Here is a 23,313-nt window from a genome sequence, read left to right on the forward strand (position 1 = left end):
CGGTTTGGGTCATGAATTCATGATTGTTTTAAAGATCGCGTCATGCCCATGATTTAATGAGTTGATACTTATAATACGATAAATCGATAATTAAGAATGTACAAGTATTCAATTAGATTGATCAACAAGTGTTTTAAACTTTTAAGTTTTAATGATCAGATATGTAAATATGTTTATCGATTGTAGTACATACCAATAATTCAATGAGGCAATGATACTTATGATAGTATGATAATGATACCAACCGTACATTCGTACGATATGATATACATAATAATTAATCTATAATTACATATACATTAACAATATCGTATTGAATCAATTTCCATTTCCAAACATTGCATTTTTTATAAATTATAACTTACACGAGATTAAATGGATTCGTTATTTAGTTGTTACTTTATTTAGATTATTAACTCAAACAACTTAATAAGTTAAATGGACGAAATCACGAAATCACTAATTAAAGTGGTGATGAAATCATTATGCAATACTAATGTACGAATAGTCAAATATACAACGGTTAGATTGAATGCCCATGAAAAACAATGGTTAGATTTTCATTACTTTATTAGTTATTAGTATTACTTATTAAGTTATTATTAGTTTATTATATATATATACTGATATACAGTCACAGACTCACAGATATATATAATATACATATAGAGATGTCAGATATTGATGTGCATTAACTCATTAAGTCATTAACTATGTCGTATTGAATCAATTTCAATTTTGAAACATTTGCGTTTCTTACAATTTATAACTTATAAGTAATAAACTAATAATAATAATAATAATAATAATAATAATAATAATAAATAATAATAATAATTATAATAATACTATAATAATAGTAGTAGTATACTAGTAATAATAATAATATTAACAAATAATTATACTAACAATAATAATAATAATAATCCCTCAAAATAATAATAATAATAAATAATTAAAAAAAACGGTCAAAAAGACCTAGAAAAGCACAAAGAAAAATCTAGACCGTTAGATCTAGATGAATATTCTGGAATCTACAAAAAAAAAAAAAAAATGAACGGTTAGATGTTGAGATTGAATATGGACGGTTAGATCAACTGAACAAGTAAAACCTAAACCTAGAAAAAAAAACCCACTCTATCAACCATTCAGCCGTTTTACTCACTCATAGTTTCTCTCTCTAACTTCTCAGTTTCTCACTCTTTCGTTCTGAAATTTTCAAGAATCTCAAGCTCAACTTCTCAACTTTTAAAAATCCTAATTAGGGTTTTTGTTTTCGTTTCATTTGTGTTTTGGATCTACATTTCTGATTTCTCGCTTTACATTCTCGTTTTTTTGTTTTTTCAAATCTTCCTCTCCTTCAATTTGAAGGCTTCAAGCCGTCAAAAGTTCAAAACTCAAGGTAATTTTTTGTTAATTTTTGTTGTTTTCGTTTTGATTTTTTTCGTTTTTGTTTCGGTTTGTTTATTTAGGGTTTTTGTTTTCGTTTCATTTTTGTTTTGGATCTAAGTTCTGATTTCTGACTTTTCCATTCTCGTTTTTTTTTTCCAAATCTTCCTCTCCTTCAAGCCGTCAAACCTCAAGGTAATTATTTGTTAATTTTTGTTGTTTTCGTTTTGATTTTTTTCGTTTTCGTTTCGGTTTTTTACTTTTTTTATTTAGGGTTTTTGTTTTCGTTTCATTTTTATTTTGGATCCAAAGTTCTGATTTCTAACTTTTCCATTCTCGTTTTTTTTTTTTTTTTCAAATCTTCCTCTCCTTCAAGCCGTCAAACCTCAAGGTAATTTTTTTGTTAATTTTTTCGATTTTTTTCGTTTTCGTTTCGGTTTTTTTTTTTTATTTCAAGTTCTGATAATCTACATTCTTGATTTTTTCTTTTGATCTCCAGTTCAGGCAGTTCTCCATCTTCAAATCTCCTTCAAGCCGTCAAAGGTAATTACTTTTTCCTTTTCGTTTTTTTTAATACAGTTTTTCTGTTTTTGTATTGATTATTGTTGTTGTTCTTGCTTGAATATAGTCGAAATATGCCTAAAATCTGTTGTTGATTGTATTTTTGTTTTTTACGGGAAAATGGTATATTTGTGCTGTTTTGTTGTTTATTATGCTCGATTTAAAAGTAATGATGATGGGTTGTTCAGATTATGTGGTTATTGGCTTTTTTACCTAACAAAAGACCAAATTGTGTCACTTTCTGCAGTTATGTGCATAAAATAAATGCTAGTTTAGGGCTAGTAAAATAAACATCTCATGTTTATTTATAGGTTCATAATTTCATTGGAAACTTTTGAAAAAGTTTAAGCTTTTCTTATGTATGCTTTTTTATTTTTGAGGATATAGGGGTAAACTTTTGCCAAAGAATGTTGAGGCATTGGTTACCACCCAAAATTGGTGCCGTGGTTATCAAGCGGATGTTGAGGAAGACGTCCTCCTTATTGGTAAAGAGATTGAAGCCGAAAGTGCTTCATCTGCATAACTGGTATTTGTGTCTCATTGTGGTTTATTTTATCTTGAAAAATCGTTGCCCTTGTCATTTATTTTCAGACTTGCTGGCAGCATTTTTCAAGACTTTTAAAATCGTTGCCCTTGTCATTTATTTTCAGACTTGCTGGCAGCATTTTTCAAGACTTTTAAAATCGTTGCCCTTGTCATTATGTTGATACTTAAATAGTTAAATGTATTTTGGTACTTGCTGGCAGCATTTCTTAAGTTTTTGTTAAAACAACCATTGCTCAGTGATGTAAATCTGAGAGCAATTTTAAAAAAACAAAAGCTATAATTTTGAAGTTGCTTGAACTTGTTATGAGCTGCTGCCTGTTGGTAGTGCTTTTGCCTTTTGGTTGTTGTCTCTGCTGAGTTGTTATTGCCTATATTGTTGCCTGCATGAGCTGGTTCCTGCCTCCTGCCAGCTTGAGGTGCCGTGTTGCTGCCTTTTGTGTTATGAATTTAAGATAAGTTTTGTTGCTGCTGTTTTAATTTTTCTTGAATCATCGTTGCCCTTGTCATTTATGTTGAGACTTCAATGTATATGTACTTGCTGGCAGCATATTTCAAGTTTTAAGTTAAAACAGCCATTGCTCAGTGATGATACGATAAACGTAAATCTGAGAGCAATTTTGAAAAACAAAAATAAGTTCCTGCTGAGTCTCTTCTGCTTATATTATTCCTTGCTTATGATAAGTTGCTGATCTGTTATTCCGTGTGCTGGTTCCTGCTTGTTGCTGCTATTTCCTCTGCTCTTGGGTGTTGTGCTGCTGCTTCAAGATTCTGCTCCCAAATCACTCACATTCTCACTCCTCCCTTCATCTTATAATGTATCATTTTTTGCAACCCTAAACTTGATGATGTTTCAGTTGATAAATCTGAAATCTAATCTGGGTAGTAGTGATAGTAGTTTCATTATGTATTGGTATATGTATTGTGAATTTGGGAATTTTAATCAATGAAAATGGTGACTTTTTTTAATTGCTTGTTGATATTACTCTAATTTCAATGCTATTTATCTGCTGGATTTGTGGTAATGTTATGAAATAATTGTGGCTACAGATTTGGGATGCCTCCGTATTTATTAAAATTCTTTTACTTAATATCTGGTTTAATATAAGAAAAACTAAAAAAATGTGTTTTATAAACATTTTAGTCCTCCCCTTTACAAAATACTTGTATAAGAAAGTTTTATAAAGTGATAATGTGAATGATTGTACGCCTTATTGACTAGTACAATAATATTCTAATGCTTATGCCACTTGTGTAACGCAATCTCATACATCTCCAATCTTATGTTACCTTTGAGGCTTTGAGTGTTATTGGATGATCATGAATATCAAGGAACAATGAAGATAATTTGGGTGGACTAGCATTATTACTGGAATGAAAATGATACAAATGATATATCTTGTAATTAAAATAAATAAGTAATCTAAAACGATATTAATTATGTCGTTGGCCTAGATTTAGGTGATATAAACCTTTGTATAAACCTAAGCCGTTTGATTATATCTACATTTATTAACATTAATTGTATTTACTATTTAGCCATTTAGGTTGTAAATAATTCAATTTGAGTTAAGCAGTTTGTAATCGGATCAGTTTAAACAGGTTGCGATTCGAAAACAGTTCGATTTTAACGGTTTAACGGGTTATGGCAGTTCAGTTTAGACGGTTAGCGGATTATAACGGTTCGGTTTATACGTGCGGTTTAAACGGTTTCGGTTCATAAACGGGTCGGTTTAAACGGTTAGCGGGTTACAAATGGTTCGGTTTAAACGGTTTTTTTTCGGTTTAAACGGTTTCGGTTTATAAACGGTTCGGGTCATTAACGGGTTTATAAACCATTCGGTTCGGTTTCGTTTCGGTTTGGATTTGCGCAGTTTGGTTTGTTATCGGTTTACGGTCCGTAACGGGTTGACATTGAGCGGTTCAATTCGGTTTCGGTTTGATATTGAACGGTTCAGTTCGGTTTTCGGTTTATATTTATCGGTTTATAAACGGATCGGTCCGTGATGGTTCGGTTCGGTAACGGGCGGTTTCACGGTTCGATTTGAAAAGTCCCACCCCTAAGTGCTACTAATTTAATTTTACTACTAAAATAAGTTGGAGTGATGATGAAAAATAAGCCGTAACAAGAGAAATAGTTTCATGGAAAGAGAGAGAGAAGAAGATGCCAAAAGTAACATTTTGAAGATTCTCAAACATTGACTTTGAATTATTCTACAGCTTGCTTACAAAGAATTCTTTGTCATTATATTAAAATTTATCACCAACAATTTTTTAAATTGCTTGATCACCAATTGGTAGCTCAATATTAAATGGATTGCAAAACTTCCACCAAAATGTCTGAATTTCATACAATTTTGATCATCTCATAAAATTCAAGCTAAGTTTATTATAAAAAGTTATGATATTATTCATGAATTGTAAGATGGGGTGCAAGTCAACTTATGGATTACTATTGCTGTTTTTGATGTTGTTAAGTTTGACATGTCAAAGTTGTTATGGATCTGAGGCATTTGGATTTAATATCCTTCATAGATTTTCTGATCCTGTTAACACAATTTTCAACAATGATTACGGGTTTCCAGAGAAGGGAACGGTTGATTACTACGCAGCAATGGCTCATCGTGATCGTGTTTTCCATGGCCGCAGATTAGCAGGAGAAAAGGCTAATGACAGCACCCTCACCTTTGCTTCTGGGAACACCACTTACCATATCGCTGAACTTGGATTGTATGCTCTCTCATTTTTTTTTTGTCTGCGTTAAATTTATTTTCTGAGAGATTTTTTATAAAGTCAAACCTTCAGAGGACTTTATGGTGCTGAATTAGCAGTAATCTTGAGTTTCTGTCATAGGCTTCTGATGAGTTTGAATGTTATTTCATCTGTTTTCTTTCTGCCTTACATCATTTTTTGTTCCTGTCCTTTTTCAGTTTATATTACGCGAATGTGTCTGTAGGAACACCGGAATCATGGTTTCTAGTGGCTCTTGATACAGGCAGTCATATTTTCTGGCTACCGTGTGACTGCGTGCCTAATTGTGTCACGCAATTGCAATTCAGTTCTGATGAGGTAAGCTTGTGCTAATTCCTTCCAGTCTGCTGTCAAATTCTGATTTTTGTGTGTTCTGGCATGTATATGTACCTGTATTTGACAGATTCGTAAATGCATTGCCTTTTAAGGCTATTATGTGTATTCTACTCTAACAATTGCCCTGCTTTATTTTTTTTCCTCCTTATTTTGGACTTCAGGTTTTAGACTTCAACATATACAGCTTACGTACTTCATCGACAGGAACCCAACTTCCATGCAGTAGCCCTCTCTGTCAGAACAGCCTAAGCTGCGTTTCATCAGAAGGCCGATGCCCCTACGGAGTTCATTATCTACAAGCAAACACTTCATCTTCTGGTTACATGGTAGAGGATGTATTGCATCTTTCAATGAACTCTAATTCTTCAGCGCGCATCAATGCTAAGATTCCTTTCGGGTAATCCTTCACTTCTTTTAGCCCTCTTTACAGCAAAGAAGTTTTACATTAAGGCCTCATTTGGTTTAATGTAAAACATTTTCAATGGAAAATTAGTTTTCATGGAAAACATATTTTCAAGGAAAAACACAATTGCAAATTAGTTTTCCTTTGTTTGGTTGCATATAAGAAAAGTCCAAGAAAAATAAAAAATAAGAGTGGAAATGTAAGGATGAATGAGAGGGAAGTAAAAAAAGAGGTAAGTAGGAGAGAGGAAAATGTGGCTTCCCTTGTTTTTGGAAGGAAAATGTTTTCCATCATTAAGGATGAAATTTTCCACCCTTGAAAAATTGTTTTCCACTCCTTAACAAACCAAACAAGGGAAAATGGGGAAAAAAATGGAAAATTCATTTTCCATGAAAACATTTTACATCAAACCAAACAGGGCCTAAGTTGGAAAAACCAACTTCAGAGATGAAATGGTATTTGAAAGGCAGAATCTGTGAGAAATGTGCTTGGACAAACTAGCTGTTGGGAGCTTTCCAACAATCAAACTGTGCATTAGTTGCAAAAAAACATCTTTACTGATGTTTCAACGTTTAACTACAACATTTTTGTCAAAAAACGTTTAGCTACAACATTGGAAAAATGGAAATTGCATTATTTTGCTAAAAAAATGAACTGTTTTAGTAGCCAATTAGCTGATCATGATCAAAGTGCTTGTGGCTTGCAGCTGTGGTGTCCGTCAGACTGGTTCTTTCTTGAGTAATGGAGCTCCAAACGGCCTGCTTGGACTTACTATGGATCCCATTTCACTACCAAGCGTCTTAGCAAGTCAAAACCTTACATCAAATTCTTATTCCATGTGTTTCACTGGAGATGGCATTGGTAAAATAATCTTCGGAGATAGAGACAGCAATGAACAAGGCGAAACACCACTCAGTACTGATGATCCATTGAAGTAAGTCATTCATTGTCTTTCAGTATGATTTCTTGCTTAAAAGGTGTTGGGAAATTTTACTCAGATAATACTGTCTTTTTTCAACAGTTTATATAATGTCAGCATTACTCAAATTAGTATGGGAAAAAACGTCTCTGCTACAAACTTAACTGTGATCATAGATACTGGCACTTCATTTACTCACTTGACTGATCCAGCTTATAGTATTATCTCTGAAAAGGCAAGTTATTTGAGTTATCTTATATTCTTATTGATTTTTGAAATGAGGATCGAGTATAATGGTTACAATCTGTGTGCAGTTCGATTCACAGATTAATGATCGAAAGCTGGCAGTTGATCCAGAGAATCCTTTTGAATTCTGCTATTTAACAAGGTAGGTTCAGTTTATCTGAAAAAGAATTTGAGATATACTTGTAATATTTCATGTACTGAAATTTACCTTAATGTTGCAGTTCAATCATCGACGACTTGAACATTCCCAGTATTAATCTGACAATGGGAAGTGGAGGCATAATCACTGTGATTGATCCAACAATTATTTTTAATACTGAGGTAAATTTGTGACAGTAATTGGATGAAATTTATCATGCCTCTTCACTATATGAAATTTGACAGTTTGCTATTGATCTTCAAGGATGGTCGATATGTATACTGTTTAGCTGTTTTAAAATCTGAAAGTGGCGAACATGACATAAATATTATTGGAGGTGAGTATTGATTGCTTTAGCATATGAGAAAAGAAAAGTGATACATAGCATATACTCATGTTTGGTTCTTTTACAGAGAACTTCTTGACTGGCTATCGCATTGTTTTTGATCACGAGAGAATGGTATTTGGATGGAAGGAACACGACTGTAAGTACTATTTTTTTCAAAAAAAATACTTCAAACCTGTGATAAGTAGCTCCGTTTAGTAACAATGTACTTTCCATCTTTCTCGCTCCTCATGAAGTTTCTTCAATGGTTAACCAACTACTCTGTGCTGCATCAGGTGGTGAAGTTGTACCTGTCAGTCCAAGACCTCCCTTTTTTCAACCAACCGTATTAGGCACACCACCACCAAACAGATCAGGCGCACCATCAGCTTTAGCACACAGCTACTTCTTAATCTGCACAATTTTGATCCTGATTCTATCTGTTTAACAGATAATTCTTTGGATCGGAGCAGTTCATCCAAATACACGTTTCAACATTTTATAGAGTACAATGTTAGCAGGCTACTTGGTTATGGATATAAATTATGACCGTCAGTTTGTGTAACTCAACCCTTTACTTGTACATATGGCTCACTACCATATAATGATTTTTTCATACAATACAGCAGTAAATAGATTGGAGATTTTGCAAATATGTGATACTATCTTCTACTGTATTTCAGCTTCTTTTTTGTCATTTCTTTCGGAGAAGACAGAAATGTTTTGAATTAACTACTTAAAAAAAATATCATGGTCTTTCATACTTATTTGAAGATACATAACACTTCAGAAGGGAATGATGAACTGAGAAGGGTATGAAAGGATCATCACATATGGAGTAGTTAATATTGCAATTCTCATTTCACGCTCCAAGTATGTAAGATATACTATTGAGGGAGCCCCCATTCATCTTCATGATAAACAAAATTTGTTTATCTAATGGCAATTTCGTAAATATATCAACAATTCATCCCAGTCAGCATGACATTTTTGTAAATAAGTGAACAACTTTTATTAATATGCGGATCCCACAAATGTTGACTTATTTACGAAAATATCATGCTGACTGTAATTTTTTATTGATTTATTTACGAAAATGCCATTAGATAAACAAATTTTGTTTATCATCAAGATGAACTTGTATTTTCTCATATACTATGGTTTTCAATCCTAAGCATTATAAAGTTTCTACAATTAGAATGACAGTATATAAGATTTTAAGTAACACCAAGAACAGCATTGTCAACAGGCTACAAATCCTACTCTTAAAAACACTTGAAAAGACTAATCAAGCAGAGTAAGTCTGTAATTCAAATAAATGAATAAATTATCAAAATTTTGTATTGGTGAAGTGAGTTCATTATTATTCTACACTCTGGCCTTTTTCTTCATTTTGTGATCCAATCCTTCTAGCTTATGCTTCTTTTCCTTTATGGTTGATCCATGTTCTGTCTTACCCTTTTTCAATTTGTCACTAGATGGCTTAGGAAGCTGCTGAGATTTCATTTTGATAGATTTAACCATCGAGGATAACTCATACTTCTCTTTGCGGGAAGCACCTTCAGAATTATCATCTTCTTTCCTACTCGAGCCATTTGAACTTGGTCTTGACAGTTCCACTGGCGCTATTGCTGTATCCTCTCCTCTGTCATTCTGTTGCCGCTGAGCTAATTGCCGAAAGTAAGTTGCACTCCTGCAAGAAATCAATAACACACTTCAGAAACAATATAGTAACACTTTCCTTGGATTCATTATCATATTCTAGGCAATAGATCCAGAAAAATATTCGGTTTTATCATGTATATCCTATAAAAAGTGAACAAAGATTTACCTCTTGAATTGAGGGTCCGTGGGATCCAAAGAGAATGCAGGATTAGTGAAGAGTGCTGAAAAGCGCGGGTCATCATAGTCAATTTCTGGTAAGTTGTCTTCATCAGGAGCCTGTTTACCCTTCTTTCCCTTGCCCTTTTTCGGTTTAATTTTGTAACCCTTCGGATTATTATCTGTTCCCTTCTCATCTGCAAGCAATAGCTCCAGCTCTGCTGTAGTTGCTACAGTTTCTTCATCTTCCAACGGTGTCTTCTCTTCCCTATTCTTCTTACCAAGCTTAACCTTCTTGCTTTTAACAACTGATGGATCTTCCACAAAAAAGTCCTCTGTCTGTTCGAGAGGCTCTTGATCACTCTCATCACTGTCATCATCCGATGAATTCTTTGAGCTGTATTTCCTAGCTTTCTTTTTCTCTTTCTTTTTTCTCAGATATGCCTCCCAAACACTTTCTGAACCTTTATCCTTCTTTTCAAGAATTTTCTTACTAAGATCTTCTAGACCAGTGTTAAAAGTAACCTCCATATCTTGGCCTTCATCTTCATCATCCTCTGAACCATTTCCAGACTGAACCAAGGCACGGTACATATCCTTTTTGGCCATCTTCGCCTTCATCTTTGTTTTCCTGGCTTTTTTATTTACTTCATCGGATAAATCTGCAACATCCTCACTCACGTCCTCATCCACATCCTCGTCACTATCACTATCACTCTCATCAGATGCCAAAAATTCTTTCAATTCCAATTCAGCAAGCTACAACAAAAAAAATCATGAGTGATGAAAGGGAAATAACCCTGCTGAATTCTGTACTGTCAACATTTTAAAGGAAACCATTGAACATTCATCTTTTAAGTATTGTCAACATGAAAAGTGGAAACATACACTTTCCATATGAATTGATCCTGCATCAAATAAAAGTACAAAACATCCTTGCAATAAAGTGACTTGACTATGTGGTAAGGTATCACTTTCAACTAAAATGTTATGAAAAAATAATTTGATAAACAATCTCCTTGTGAGTGCGTGATTTTTCTGATAAATACTATCCACACATCACCCATATATTTGCCTATTTTCCTATTCTCAATCAGAAACAATAAATCAAAAAGGCTGCTCACAGATCTAACATATTACCCTTATTAATAAACCATAATTCCCCCAATCAGAAACATTAGAGTTTAAAAATAAAAAAAAAAATAAATAATAATAATAATAATAATAATAATAATAATAATAAAAATAAAAATCTCACACAAAGCACAAATGTATAACCAAAATGCCATGTTGCCTCATATAAGAAATAGCAGCTAGCCTAACTCAAATTAAAGCAAAAACCACATTTAGAAGAATGTTGATAATCCCCAGCCAAAGGGAATGAATACTGCAAAATAAACTTACTAAAAATACATATCAGGCAGAAGAAAAATGGATGTATGTTTATGACAGGGTGTAATATTAACCTGGTTATCATTGAATTTTCGCCTCAGTGTCTTCAAGCGATGTGGTTCATCATCATCCCAAGAAAGGGTTACATTGCTTTGCTGCAAAGCCCGAGTTTGAAAGTCTAAACCCTCATAATCAGCTGGTGCCTGATATCAAGAATAAACGCAAAAGGGAAGATTTAATAAAAATTGCCATCAAATAATCAAAACATGATGTGATAAAATTGCCATTATATAATCAAAACATAACCTAAAGATCAACCTACAGTACAACCACAATGTTACTATTATCTGTTGGGAAGTAAACAACTCATGAATTATGATATCAGAAAATTTAACAAAGCTAAAAATAATTAACTGCTTTCCTCAAACTGCTATAAAAGCAATAATATCTTTGACTGTGGACAGACATCGCAGATAATAATTAGGTCAAATTACCTCCTTTGCAACATCCCGCGGTGGATGAGGAAATTCCATAGAGTCAGGTATAAATCTCAGGTCCAGCACATTAGATGATCTTTCGAACTCAACCCCATCACAAGCTTTGTAGATGTAATCTGCAGTAGCAATAGAGTCACACTCCACTACAGAAAAGTAGTACCTGGAAGAGCACGGAACAATTTAGAAATAACACTTAAAATAAAGCTTTGAGTTCATAAATCTCAAACAATTAAGCCACTTGAGCATAGCTATATAAAACAAACAAGAAATCTGAAGTGAGACACAGAGAGAAAATAAGGGAAAGAACATGTAGCAAAGAAAGTCAGAACCAGCAATCTCCCACAGGGGTTAAGAGCAGTATATGACCATTATAAGCTTTTCTTCACCCTGACTTCCTAGATATAACTTGTGACGGGGACAACATAGCCAGCTCCTACGAATTCTATTATGCTTGTCATCTTTTTTTGGAACTTATAGCTCTTACATGTATTAAGCTTGCTCACATATTATATCCATGACCTATGCAACTGCTCTTCATCTAGTCTTCTGTACCACTCAACACTCCAAGAAGGGTATATAATCTTTACCTCATAATTTTTTGCAAGCATGCAGCTGTGCTAAACTGCTAACACTTCAATGAAGCTTAAGACACTTCATTCAATATGAGCCATATAACCGTAGAACAAAATGTAGAGATGAATATGTGCCCACACATAGGCTACAAATTAGCATTCCAAAAAGAATTAACAATCAAGTCAACCTAAAATGTGTGTACATTGAAGTATACGTTATAATTCATGCAAAAAGTATCCTAAAAACATGAATACTTTCCATTGTATATAGTGTCCCTGCACCCGTGTACAATTTTAAGACAGTTTCCCCGTGTTTGAAATTTCTAACCTTGGAGTGTTAGATACCTAAATATGTATCCAGACCCGAAAGTTTTACCCATGTCTTAAGTAACAAGAAAGACAGTTTTTACAGCAGTTTCATAAATGAATTAGTGTTTCAATGTTATGCAGAAAAGAGCAAATCATGAAAGTATAACAATTCCTCTCGAGGCTATCAAACATCTATACATAGAATCTCAGCAGGGAACCTTCATAATGCTTTTAATTATTACCTTAGCCTACTTTTTTCATAAGCACGCAGCTTTTCAGTATCTATCTCATCATCATCTTCTTCTTCTTCATCTTCATCTTCATTTTCATCTTCGTCTACATCTTCCGTACCCTCATCGCCTTTTTTCTTCTCATCCCCCAACAAGGCAACTGGACCACGAACTGCTTCCTCTTCCATACGCTTGAGTCCAAATTCTGAAGGATAGACCGTTACAGCCTTAATTCGCCCTTCTTTAGGCAGGAATGATCTCAACATCATAAATATGTCGACAGCCTACAGAATACCATCACAATCACAAAGGTAAGATAGAGTAATGAAGTAAAGCCAAAAGATAACAGCATAACATTTAGTAATCCCGTCTATGATACAGCAAGTTCCATCCTTCTTGGTAGTTAATCAATCCAAATTCCACAAGAATCTATAGGAATCTACATATTGCCAATATTCCAACAATGATAATCACGACTCATTAATCATGGACAACATTACACAAAGTATATCAATAACTCAATTTGCATTTCAATACAAATATGTTCGAATTCAATAAAACAACGAATACACCATATTTGATTTTGAGTCATTAGAATTGCACCAAGGGATAACTTCAAATGACCATTCAAATCAGCTTTAAAACTCGAAAAAAGCTCAAAATAATACCTTCACTTGATTCCAATCCATATTAACAACAGCCAATCTATGCGTTTCACTATCAATTACAGGCACATTCTCCACCTGTTCCACAAACAAATAAGCCGAAATTCGAAACACTTAACAACAAAGAAATCAAATTTATTCCAAAAACAACAATTCATAATCAAAATATACCTCAACAGACTCATCATCTTCCGACACATCCACACCAGCCACCTCATCATCATCACTATCACTCGTCAAACTATCATCATCACTCTCAGAATCACCATCCAATTCCGACTCAGACGATTCGCCACTCGACTCCGGACCCAACGTATCACTGCTATTTCCTTCACTTTCATCCTCAACTTTCTTCACAACACTCTTCTTCTTCTTCTTCTTCTTCTTAACTTCATCCTTTTCTTCCTCATCTTCCTCCAAGTGATAAAATCGACTTAAAGCATTTTCCGACTGCTTTTTAGGCTTCCCACGCTTGTCAACCTTGGCTGAGGATCCCGCAAAAAGCTTGTCAGTGAAGATTTGACTGAACCGAGAATCGATAGAAATCTTATCCATTTTCTTCGGAACTCTCTGGAATCTGGGATCAGTATGAATCATTGAAAATCGAGGATCTTCAATCATCTGAATCTCCTTCTTCTTGCCATTTCCGCTACCGCCGGCGGAATCTCCGGCGCCGGATTTGTTCGATTTCTTCTTCTTCGATCCCATTCTAGAAGATGAATTTGTCCAATCAGTGGCGGATCCAGGATTTTGGAGGAGGGGTAGCACAACCGACAACGTACATTATGACACTAAGTTCAAAATGCGCTAAGGCAAATTAGTACTAAAAATGACCAAATACCACAAATTCACCCTCTTCCCCTACCCCCCAAAAAAAAGCTACATGATTTTTCTTTCAAACTGTAAACTATGGAGTGCATGATTTTACAACTTGAACTACATTGTAAAATTAAATCCAGCATTAATCATATTGTTTGAAGAACAAAAGTAACAATTATACACAAAATTAGGATCAAACCCATCATTATAATCACCATTACCCAGATTCCCAAACATCAATTTCACACCCCCATTTCCTTCATCTTCACCACGGCACCACCACTGAACATAACGACATGTAGTACAAACAAAATAATAAAAATAATAATTATAAAAGGTTGAATGAACATCTTACCCAGGAGCCATTTCAATTGAAGAGGAACATAGAAATTGCTTCAATGGAGATTAGAGTACGCTACTACGCTTTATTATTTTAGATTAGAGACACCACCCCACTCTCTCTCCTCCCCACGACCCCACTGACACTCTCGCTCTCCCCGAGTCCCCGGCAGCCCGGCTTCGCCCATTTCATGGAATCATGGGTTTTAATAAATTCATGAAATTCCAACTAATTTCATTAATAAAATACAATCAAACAAATAAGCAAACAAAACTTAAAACCCAGAAACCAAATCATCTAAAAACCAAAACCCAATTCATAAAACCGATAACAATTAACAACAACATGAACCCTAAATTAATCTTTCCCAGATTAGAATTAATTAACAAGTAACTGAAGTAAGCAAGCTAATTAAGTAATTAGACAGAGGAAATTACCGAGCCGTCGACCGTCGTCCACTCGTCCGTCACTCCGTCGAGCCGAGGTCAGAGGACAGAGGCCAAGATCGAGCAGCAGGGTCGAGGGGAAGGCAGCTTGACGGCGTCCGGCACTCCGGCGGGCGGCAGCAGTGAATTTGAGTGCGGTGGGGCGGGTGGGCGGAAGTGAGAAGTTAGGATTTAGGGTTTGAAGACTTTGAAGTTTGAACGAGAAAAGAGAAGAGGAAGGTGAAGCCATTTCCCGTGGTTTTTTTCTCAAAAAAAAATTAATTTTTTTTTTTTTTTTGGGGGTGGGGGGGGGGGGGTAGCACGTGCCCCCCCTGTGTCCAACGGAGATTGATACGAGGTAGAAATTTGAAGTTGGAGGATAGTGAATTTGGAATTAGGGTTTGCTCTGTTGCTTAAACCCTAGAATAAGGGATTAAGGGATAAGGGTTTTGTGTTGTGTTGTGTTGTGAGCGGCTAACGGCTTTGCTATTTTCTTCAGAATACTCCGTGATTTTTTTTTATTATTATTATTGTTATTATTATTTTTTTTTATTTTTTTAAGGAAGTACTCCGTGAATTTTATTTAATTTTGGTAGTCGTTAAATTTACCGGGAAAATGGAAAATATGGGGTTTTTCCCACTTATGGAAATAATATAAAAAATGAATTTTCCTATATAAAAAAAAATAAAATAATAAAGAGTTTAATTTAATTTCCTCTGCAAATAAAGTCAACACAATTAAATTCTGATTAAATAAAAATTAACACATTTAAATTTTTCTATTAAAAATAAAACATATATATGTCTTCTCAGGGCATGTTCAGATGTTCTCATACGTTTATTTTCAGTTCAGCTTGTATTTCCTTCTCTCATAAAATATCAATTGATTTCAGTTCAGCTCAGCGCAGTTCAGTCAATGAGAACATACCCTAAAGTTCCTAATTGTTGCTCGGGTTTTTTTTTATTTTTTATCCGCTATTTTTATCGTTTTTACATGTCTTTGTAGAAAGAAACAAAAGTCTAATATGTAGAAATAAAGAATTAAAAATGACATAAGGCAACAAAAATTGTGGAACATATTTTAATAGTAACATTCCAATACATAGTACTCTCTCTCCGTTTCATAATTAGAAGCTTATTTTCCAATTTTCACGGAAATTAAGGAAGTTAGTTGAGAGTACAAATATGATATGTGGTTAGAGAGAAATAGAGCAAAGAAAAGGTAGTTGAGAATTATTGAACAAGTGGAGAGAGAAAGTGTTGGAAATTAATGCCCAAAGTACAAAAAAATTATAAAAAAAAATTAAAAAAAAAAAGATGACAAATCATCAAAATGGGGGTATTATTGTCAAAAAGTATTATCTATAAATAGAAACAGACTTCTAATTTTGAACAACAAGCTTCTAATTATGAAACGGGAGAGTACTTCGTAATTTTTATTCTCGATTTAATTAAGTTGTAACTCGTAGGAGCATGTGGTCAATTTAAGTATTTCATTAAACTTCATGGTCAGCTAGATAATTTTCCTAATAATATACCGTGTAAGTGTTTTATTACGAAGTAACGATATTAATTTCCACTTTGACAAACTAATTAATAATTGAAAGGTAACTCCTCAAAATTTAAAGGGTTTAATATGGTGTACATGATTGCACCATATTAAACCCTTATTGTAGATAAATTTGATTTAAAAAAATGACAAGTAATTTGAAACTTCATTTTTTGACAAATTTAGGATCATAATTTGATGACTTCAATGCCAAATAAATACCAGTACTATAATAAAGACTTCAAATCAACAATAATATACATAAGCAAAAAAACATAATTAATAATATTTAATTTTCTATCTTTCCCTTGTTTCTCATTCGCAAGTAAAAACCTCAAAAAGTATTAGAATTCCTCTAAATTTTTTGTATCTATAAAGAGGATGCTTCAACAATAAACATCAACACCTATTAGGCTGAACTAATTTACTGTTGTCAACCAACAACATCTTAAGCCTTTTAATAACCAACTCTGTTACTCTGTCGTTCTCTATCAATCTCCTTTTTACTACTGTCACACTATATATGCCTATAGTAATATTCACTTCAACTTCATCAACAAAAAACAGCAGAGAAAACAGCAATAATAATATTCATCACAATCATAAACATTAACATGGCTATTTCTGCTGCAATCTTCAGTTTGCTACTAATCTTCTCTGCATTTTCCCTAGGAGATGCTTTAAGCTTAAATCACTACGCTAAGACGTGTCCTGATGTCGATTATATCATTTCCAATGCAGTCAAAGAAGCATTCCAGACAGATAAAACAGTCCCAGCTGCTCTGCTTCGCTTGCATTTTCATGACTGTTTCATTAGGGTACTAAATCAGCTTGCATTGCCAGAATATATTTCCTTTTCCATACATTTCATATTTGTATAGATAAATTCAAATGCTTAATAGAGTTAAATCTGTTTGCAGGGATGCGATGCTTCAGTGCTGCTTGACAAAGATGGGAGCAACAAAGTAGAGAAATCTGGACCTCCAAATCTTTCACTGCATGCATTTTTTGTTATTGACAATGCAAAGAAGGCGGTGGAAGATGCTTGCCCCGGAGTTGTCTCGTGTTCTGACATACTGGCTCTCGCTGCAAGGGATGCAGTCGTCGTTGTAAGTAAACAATAAACTTTCTGTAAAGATCACACAAAAAAGGCAGGCCATTATATATGAGAATGTTTTCACATGATCATAAAAAATTAATCTGTAAGCAGCAGTGTTTCTATAAGTATGTTTATCTAGGAAACTTTAAAGTATATGCATGCAATTAAAAGTTGTAGATAATGTAACATTCTCATCATAAAAATTCCCATCACTCAACTTCAACTTTATAATAATGATCATCTTTTATACGAAGTATATTTGTATTAATTGATTGTATTTCTCATAAAGGCTGGTGGACCTACTTGGGATGTGCCTAAAGGAAGGAAGGATGGAAGAAAATCGCTTGCTAGTGAAACAATACAACTTCCAGCACCCACCTTCAACCTATCTCAACTTCAACAAAGTTTTGCACAGAGAGGCCTTAACCTCGGAGATTTGGTAGCACTTTCAGGTAAACACAGGACAACATTCTATCACCACCCGAAATTTTGAATTGATCTGAAGTTTTCTATACTTAACCTGACGTAACCTGAAATTGTTTTGTTCGATTATTTTCCCTTAAAGATACTTTGATAAAAGCAGGGCCTGATTTAACTGTGACAGACCAGAAAGACAGAACGAACAATAACAATGACAATTGTTCTTCAATGCAGGTGGACACAGTCTAGGTTTCTCCCACTGCTCATCATTCCAAAACCGATTGAACAAGTTCGATGCAACTCATGACATTGATCTCTCCATCAATCCATCCTTTGCTGCAAGCCTAGAGAAAGTCTGCCCAGCACATAACAAAGTGAAGAAAGCCGGTTCAAACCTAGATCCTTCCCCAACAATGTTTGACAATACATACTACAAGCTAATTCTCCAAGGAAAGAGCCTGTTTTCTTCGGACCAAGCTTTGTTCACTGCTCCAAGTACTAAACACTTGGTCTACAAATATGCTAGTTCCAAGGAAGCTTTCTATGAAGCATTCATTAAGTCTATGATTAAAATGAGCAGCATCAATGGAGGACAGGAGATTAGAAAGAACTGTCGAAAGGTCAATTCATAAGGGCTTGTGTCTAATAAGTTAAATGTGCAACATTTTTAAAAAAAATCAAGGCAATCAAATGTTCATTGTATTGCCTTTACTTCGTGAAAGCATGTTTTGTTTCCAGTTCCAGATTATATACTAGCTGATAGCTGTTGTGAGATTTGTAACAGAATAGAATTGAAAATGAAGTTAAATTTTTTTAACTCTTATTGAGTAAACAATCAGAACGCGTTGTTTCTGAAGGAAATCCCCTGTTCATTAAGGTAATCTTGCTAAAATACTAAGCAAATTCTTAATAGCTATTAAAGATTTATAGTAAAGAAGATTAGCCAACCACAAGAAGGATGCTGCTTCTAGTAAACAGCTTGATTATTTCATTATAAGGTCATTTTTTGAAACAATATTCATGATAGCGCTTTGTGAAAAATCCAATTATATTAAGAACATCAATTACTGTTAAATTATTTCACATCTTAAAGACTAATTTAAGGAAATATTTTAGAATTTTTTGAGTTTGATTTCTATCTATAAACTCGAGTGTACTTATAGACCAGCAAACGCTCGTTGGCCCTCCCTCTCACACAATCACATGCCACCAGGCCACCATGTCTGGTGGTAGTGATGACAAAGACAAAACACAACCTACGTACTAGTTCCCACTCTTTCCTTCTTTCCCTAATTGCATGATCAACCTAGTAGTTCTACTGTGCTTAGTTCTAAAGGGACTCCATCATGCAAGATTGCGAGCTTATCATCTTGAGTAACTCCTTGATTAGCAACTCAGTTTGCCGCTCAACTTCTAATTAAAAGTAGTGAACAGAAAGGTTTATGTTCAAGTCATACTCGTACTTGAAAAGTTGGAAACAAGTTACGAAAGTAATATCAAATCACAAAGACAAGAAGTGAAAACGAAACCAGCAACTTTCATTTGGATGTGATACACGATTTATTTAACCTCCTTAACGTTTTTAGTAGTTTTCAACATGCATCACATTGAAATTTCATACAAGTAGCAATGCAACGAGTTAGAGAAGTTGGTATTAGAAGAGATAAAAGAAGTAACAAAAACACCATAATTCCAAGGATAACCAGATTAACATACTATTATTGGATTTTTCCTAAATATATTCATAGCTATTGAAAACATATATATCCCTCCTACTACTAGGGAAATAATTGTAATTTGTCATATCTTAAACATACAAATACATCATACTTTGTATTTTCTATCTCCAAAAAAATAGCCCGTTGGAGCAAGTATTTTTAGGAGACAACCATTAGTACATTCGTAAAGTTACGAGGGACATTAATAACCTTTTCTAACTTTGAAGGAAACACAAAATAATCTTTGAATATATTCAAGTAAAGAACGAACAATGACCATTTTACACTCGCATATAAAATTACACTCTCTCACATTTTACATGCCCGAATAAAAAATTGTAAATATTTTATGCGTATACATCGGAGTTAACGGGCCAACACTCATCAGTTGCCGACACAGACTTGGTAAAGCCATAATGCAGAACACCGACAATGAGAAGCGCAGTCAATTCAGTATACAGTCGTCACTCGTTAGCCTAACAGTACGCATTATTAACTACTAAAGTACTACTTTGCAGCTAATCTGTATCTTCTCGTCTAGTAGCTGCTTAAATTTGTGATCCTACTACCTGATTTGAAGTATCTGTTAATCTGTTATTACTTATTAGCTTGAGCCCTGCATTATTTCTTCATAATAATAATTGTAGCTTAAACAGCAAGCATTAAAGAGGAAACAGTGATTAACGAACGTGATAGCTCAATTCTAACCAAGTGTTTTTTTCAGTCACATCCCTTCAAAGTAACATTTCTTTTTGACTTGGCACAAAAAGAAACAAATATACACCTATCAAACAAATCACGAGGATTATTATCCTATCATCTCATACAGTTAATACTTTCTCATTCTTTAACTCTCCAATTATTATCCCTTAGTCCCATATGCCCGTGTCTAATGGCGAAAGGCGAAAGATAGTGACAGAAACGACAGTCATAACACGTCCTAGTTGATAAAACTCTAACGAGTAGATCACTTTTGAAGAGTTCGAATAACTAAGATTAGCGTAGCTTAATCAAGATAAAATTATTACAGGCCAATCGAATGAAACTGCATTGTGTGGAAAATGTTGCAAGAAAAACAATGGAACGTTAAGAACAATCGATTGACACTCACATTGCAAGAATGGAATATACAAGCACTTCATGCAATAAATGTGATATTGAAACAGAATTAATCTCCTGGTTGAAGAATCATTACTAGCTACCTCATGTGAGGACACGGTCAACTTCGAGTCCTCAACCACTATAGGATCACATGCAGAAGGTTCAGGAGAGACCAAGTAAAAGTAACCTTGATAATTTGGGGAAAAGTTGAGGAATAAAAGTGGAGATATAATCAGAATTTCTGCTGATGAGGATGCTTAAATATTACTCATCACCATTAGGCTGAACTAATTCACTAGTAAACCAGCATCCAAAATCTGTCACATTAACAACTCTGTTATTCTGTCACTCTCTATGCCAGTATCTCTATATCACCTTCACTCACTCCCTCTCTCTTCATGTACCTATAAATACTCATTCGTACCCTTTTCATTTACAACAATAAACTAAGAGAAAGTAACAGTTCAGAGAGTCTAACCATGGCAATTGCAGTTGCAGTCTTCAGCTCCCTTCTTCTTTGCTCAGTGTTTTCCCTTGGTGATGCTTTGAGCTCAAATTACTATGATAAGACATGTCCTTCAGTGGAGGATATCGTCACAAATGTAGTCAAGGAAGCATTCACAGAAGATAAAACAGTCCCAGCTGCCCTGCTTCGCCTGCATTTCCATGATTGCTTCATAAGGGTATAAATCTCGCCCTACAAACTTTGCCAGCATATTTTAACTTTGTCTCATCATGTGTGAGTTTTATGTTTGTATGTGTGCAACTGATGGAAAAAAAAAATCTTTTTTCTCCTTTAAAGGGATGTGATGCTTCTGTGCTGCTAGACAAATTTGGGAACAGCAAAGTAGAGAAATCCGGCCCTCCAAACCTTTCACTGCATGCGTTTTTTGTCATTGACAATGCAAAGAAGGCGGTAGAAGCTGCTTGTCCAGGAGTTGTCTCATGCGCTGACATATTGGCTTTAGCTGCAAGGGATGCAGTAGTCCTTGTAAGTAAACAGTACACATAGCTTTATAGCACATTTTAATAGAAATTAAGAAAACGGAAAAATAAAAAAGCAAATGCTGTAAGTCCTAAGAACATAGTCTTCAGTGATGACCCAACTTGTCCCACTTTTCTTTTCTTTTTTTTTTTTTTTTTCTTATAGTTAACATATATTTTCCTTCATCTACCTCTTCTAATTAATTTCATAGATTTAAAAGATACCTAACACCTCAGAAACGATCCTCGATCAAAATGATTCTCCAGCATCTGTAATTCTCTCACAAACTAGCTTCATTCTCATGTTTACAGGCAGGTGGTCCCACTTGGTATGTGCCTAAAGGAAGGAAAGATGGGAGAACATCCCTTGCCAGTGAAACAAGACAACTTCCAGCACCCACATTCAACTTATCTCAGCTCCAACAAAGTTTCTCTCAAAGAGGCCTAAACCTCGGAGATTTAGTAGCTCTTTCAGGTAAAGAAAACAACAGGGGAAGGAGTAACCTAACCCCTAACATCATTGCTAGACTATCAGTGAGAATACAAAGAATTCAACTAACCTTCTTCATACTGCAGGTGGACACAGTCTCGGTTTCTCCCACTGCTCGTCATTCCAAAACCGATTGCACAACTTTGACACAACTCATGACGTTGACCCCTCAATAAATCCTTCCTTCGCTGCCAGCTTAAAAAGAGTGTGCCCTGCACACAGCCAAGTGAAAAATGCTGGTTCCAACATGGATCCTTCCCCAACAATGTTTGATAACACATATTACAAGCTAATACTTCAAGGAAAGAGTCTGTTTTCATCAGACCAAACCTTGCTCACTTCTCCAAGCACCAAAAAATTGGTTTACCAATATGCTGGTTCCAAGAAAGCTTTCTATGAGGCATTTGCTAAGTCTATGATCAAGATGAGCAGCATCACAGGAGGGCAGGAAGTAAGAAAGAATTGCCGAGTGGTCAACTGAGGCACATTCACCTTTGGGATATCTAATTTAAATACTACAATGTGTCATTAGAAAAGTTTAGTCAAGGCAATCAAGCACAATGGATTGCCTTAGTTTGCAGTGTGTGAGCCTTTTATTCCCCTATTTCATACAGTCATACTAGGATGAATTTCTACAGAAGGTCCATCTTAAAAACATCCTTTCAGAGGAAAATCAACAATAAGGTTATTTGTTGAGATCCCTGGACAAGGGAAAAGAGGTCTTGATTGAATGTGGCAGTGCGCTGCATTGTCATTTGCATGAAGTGTATCCTACTTGCTTCAGTATTACAAAGCAGATAGCAGTATTGTCTATTGTGATGGAATAGCTACAAATTACCTTAAATTTTGAATGAAGTTCACCTCCCAAACCCCTCCCCATAGAAAGTGCAAAATGGTCGCCAATATTAACAACAAAGAAAGACAATATTTTGCTCATTTCAAGTATAGTAAGGAGTTCAAATGTGTCTCAAATATTTTTGGACAATACAATAGGCAATAGGCTATCTCTCAAAAGAGTTGTTAGTCCTCACAGAGGTTTAAATTTCCACCTAGATGAACTACTCAGACTTAAATGATGAAGCCTCTCATTTTAACAGGCTTCAACATGACAAAAGAGACCTGTGGTGAGACAATTATATCTGGCTAACATTTGTAAGAAAATTTAAGACAATTATTCAACATTCACAGAAAATCAAGTTCAGCAGAAATTGTTCATATAGTCCTAAAAAAGCAGCAACTTACGCCTCAAAATTTGAAGTATGGCACTCGT

At 34.7% G+C, this 23,313-nt stretch overlaps 4 protein-coding genes across 5 annotated transcripts; 3 read left to right on the top strand and 1 right to left on the bottom strand.

Annotated features, from left to right (window-relative positions):
• The first annotated feature begins 4,681 nt into the window (after positions 1-4,681).
• LOC110682116 (aspartyl protease family protein 1-like) lies at positions 4,682-8,265 on the top strand. The gene is made up of 10 exons (XM_021858361.1): positions 4,682-5,223; positions 5,424-5,562; positions 5,742-5,977; positions 6,690-6,917; positions 7,005-7,137; positions 7,217-7,290; positions 7,370-7,469; positions 7,552-7,624; positions 7,701-7,772; positions 7,909-8,265. The coding sequence occupies exons 1-10, from the start codon at positions 4,895-4,897 to the stop codon at positions 8,058-8,060; spliced, it is 1,536 nt and encodes a 511-aa protein (XP_021714053.1). The 5' UTR covers positions 4,682-4,894; the 3' UTR covers positions 8,061-8,265.
• A 225-nt stretch (positions 8,266-8,490) lies between these two features.
• Positions 8,491-14,962, bottom strand: LOC110682115 (pre-rRNA-processing protein esf1-like). 2 transcript variants are annotated; one of them, XM_021858360.1, is made up of 8 exons: positions 14,695-14,962; positions 13,270-13,807; positions 13,102-13,176; positions 12,446-12,717; positions 11,320-11,482; positions 10,900-11,028; positions 9,444-10,192; positions 8,491-9,305 (listed from the first exon to the last, which is right to left on the bottom strand). In XM_021858360.1, exons 2-8 carry the CDS (start codon positions 13,804-13,806, stop codon positions 8,981-8,983), a joined length of 2,250 nt encoding a protein of 749 aa, XP_021714052.1. In that variant the 5' UTR covers position 13,807; positions 14,695-14,962; the 3' UTR covers positions 8,491-8,980. The 2 variants fall into 2 exon arrangements, with proteins under 2 accessions (XP_021714052.1, XP_021714051.1); XM_021858359.1 differs by having other exon boundaries at positions 13,270-13,889.
• A 1,562-nt stretch (positions 14,963-16,524) lies between these two features.
• Positions 16,525-18,606, top strand: LOC110682117 (peroxidase 64-like). The gene is made up of 4 exons (XM_021858362.1): positions 16,525-17,049; positions 17,152-17,340; positions 17,620-17,782; positions 17,985-18,606. Exons 1-4 carry the CDS (start codon positions 16,846-16,848, stop codon positions 18,380-18,382), a joined length of 954 nt encoding a protein of 317 aa, XP_021714054.1. The 5' UTR covers positions 16,525-16,845; the 3' UTR covers positions 18,383-18,606.
• Positions 18,607-20,984: 2,378 nt separating this feature from the next.
• On the top strand, positions 20,985-22,887 carry LOC110682118 (peroxidase 64-like). The gene is made up of 4 exons (XM_021858364.1): positions 20,985-21,252; positions 21,372-21,560; positions 21,866-22,028; positions 22,130-22,887. Exons 1-4 carry the CDS (start codon positions 21,049-21,051, stop codon positions 22,522-22,524), a joined length of 951 nt encoding a protein of 316 aa, XP_021714056.1. The 5' UTR covers positions 20,985-21,048; the 3' UTR covers positions 22,525-22,887.
• Positions 22,888-23,313: the final 426 nt, after the last annotated feature.

This window comes from Chenopodium quinoa, unplaced genomic scaffold (assembly GCF_001683475.1).
Source record: "Chenopodium quinoa cultivar QQ74 unplaced genomic scaffold, ASM168347v1, whole genome shotgun sequence".
Taxonomy (NCBI): domain Eukaryota; kingdom Viridiplantae; phylum Streptophyta; class Magnoliopsida; order Caryophyllales; family Amaranthaceae; genus Chenopodium; species Chenopodium quinoa.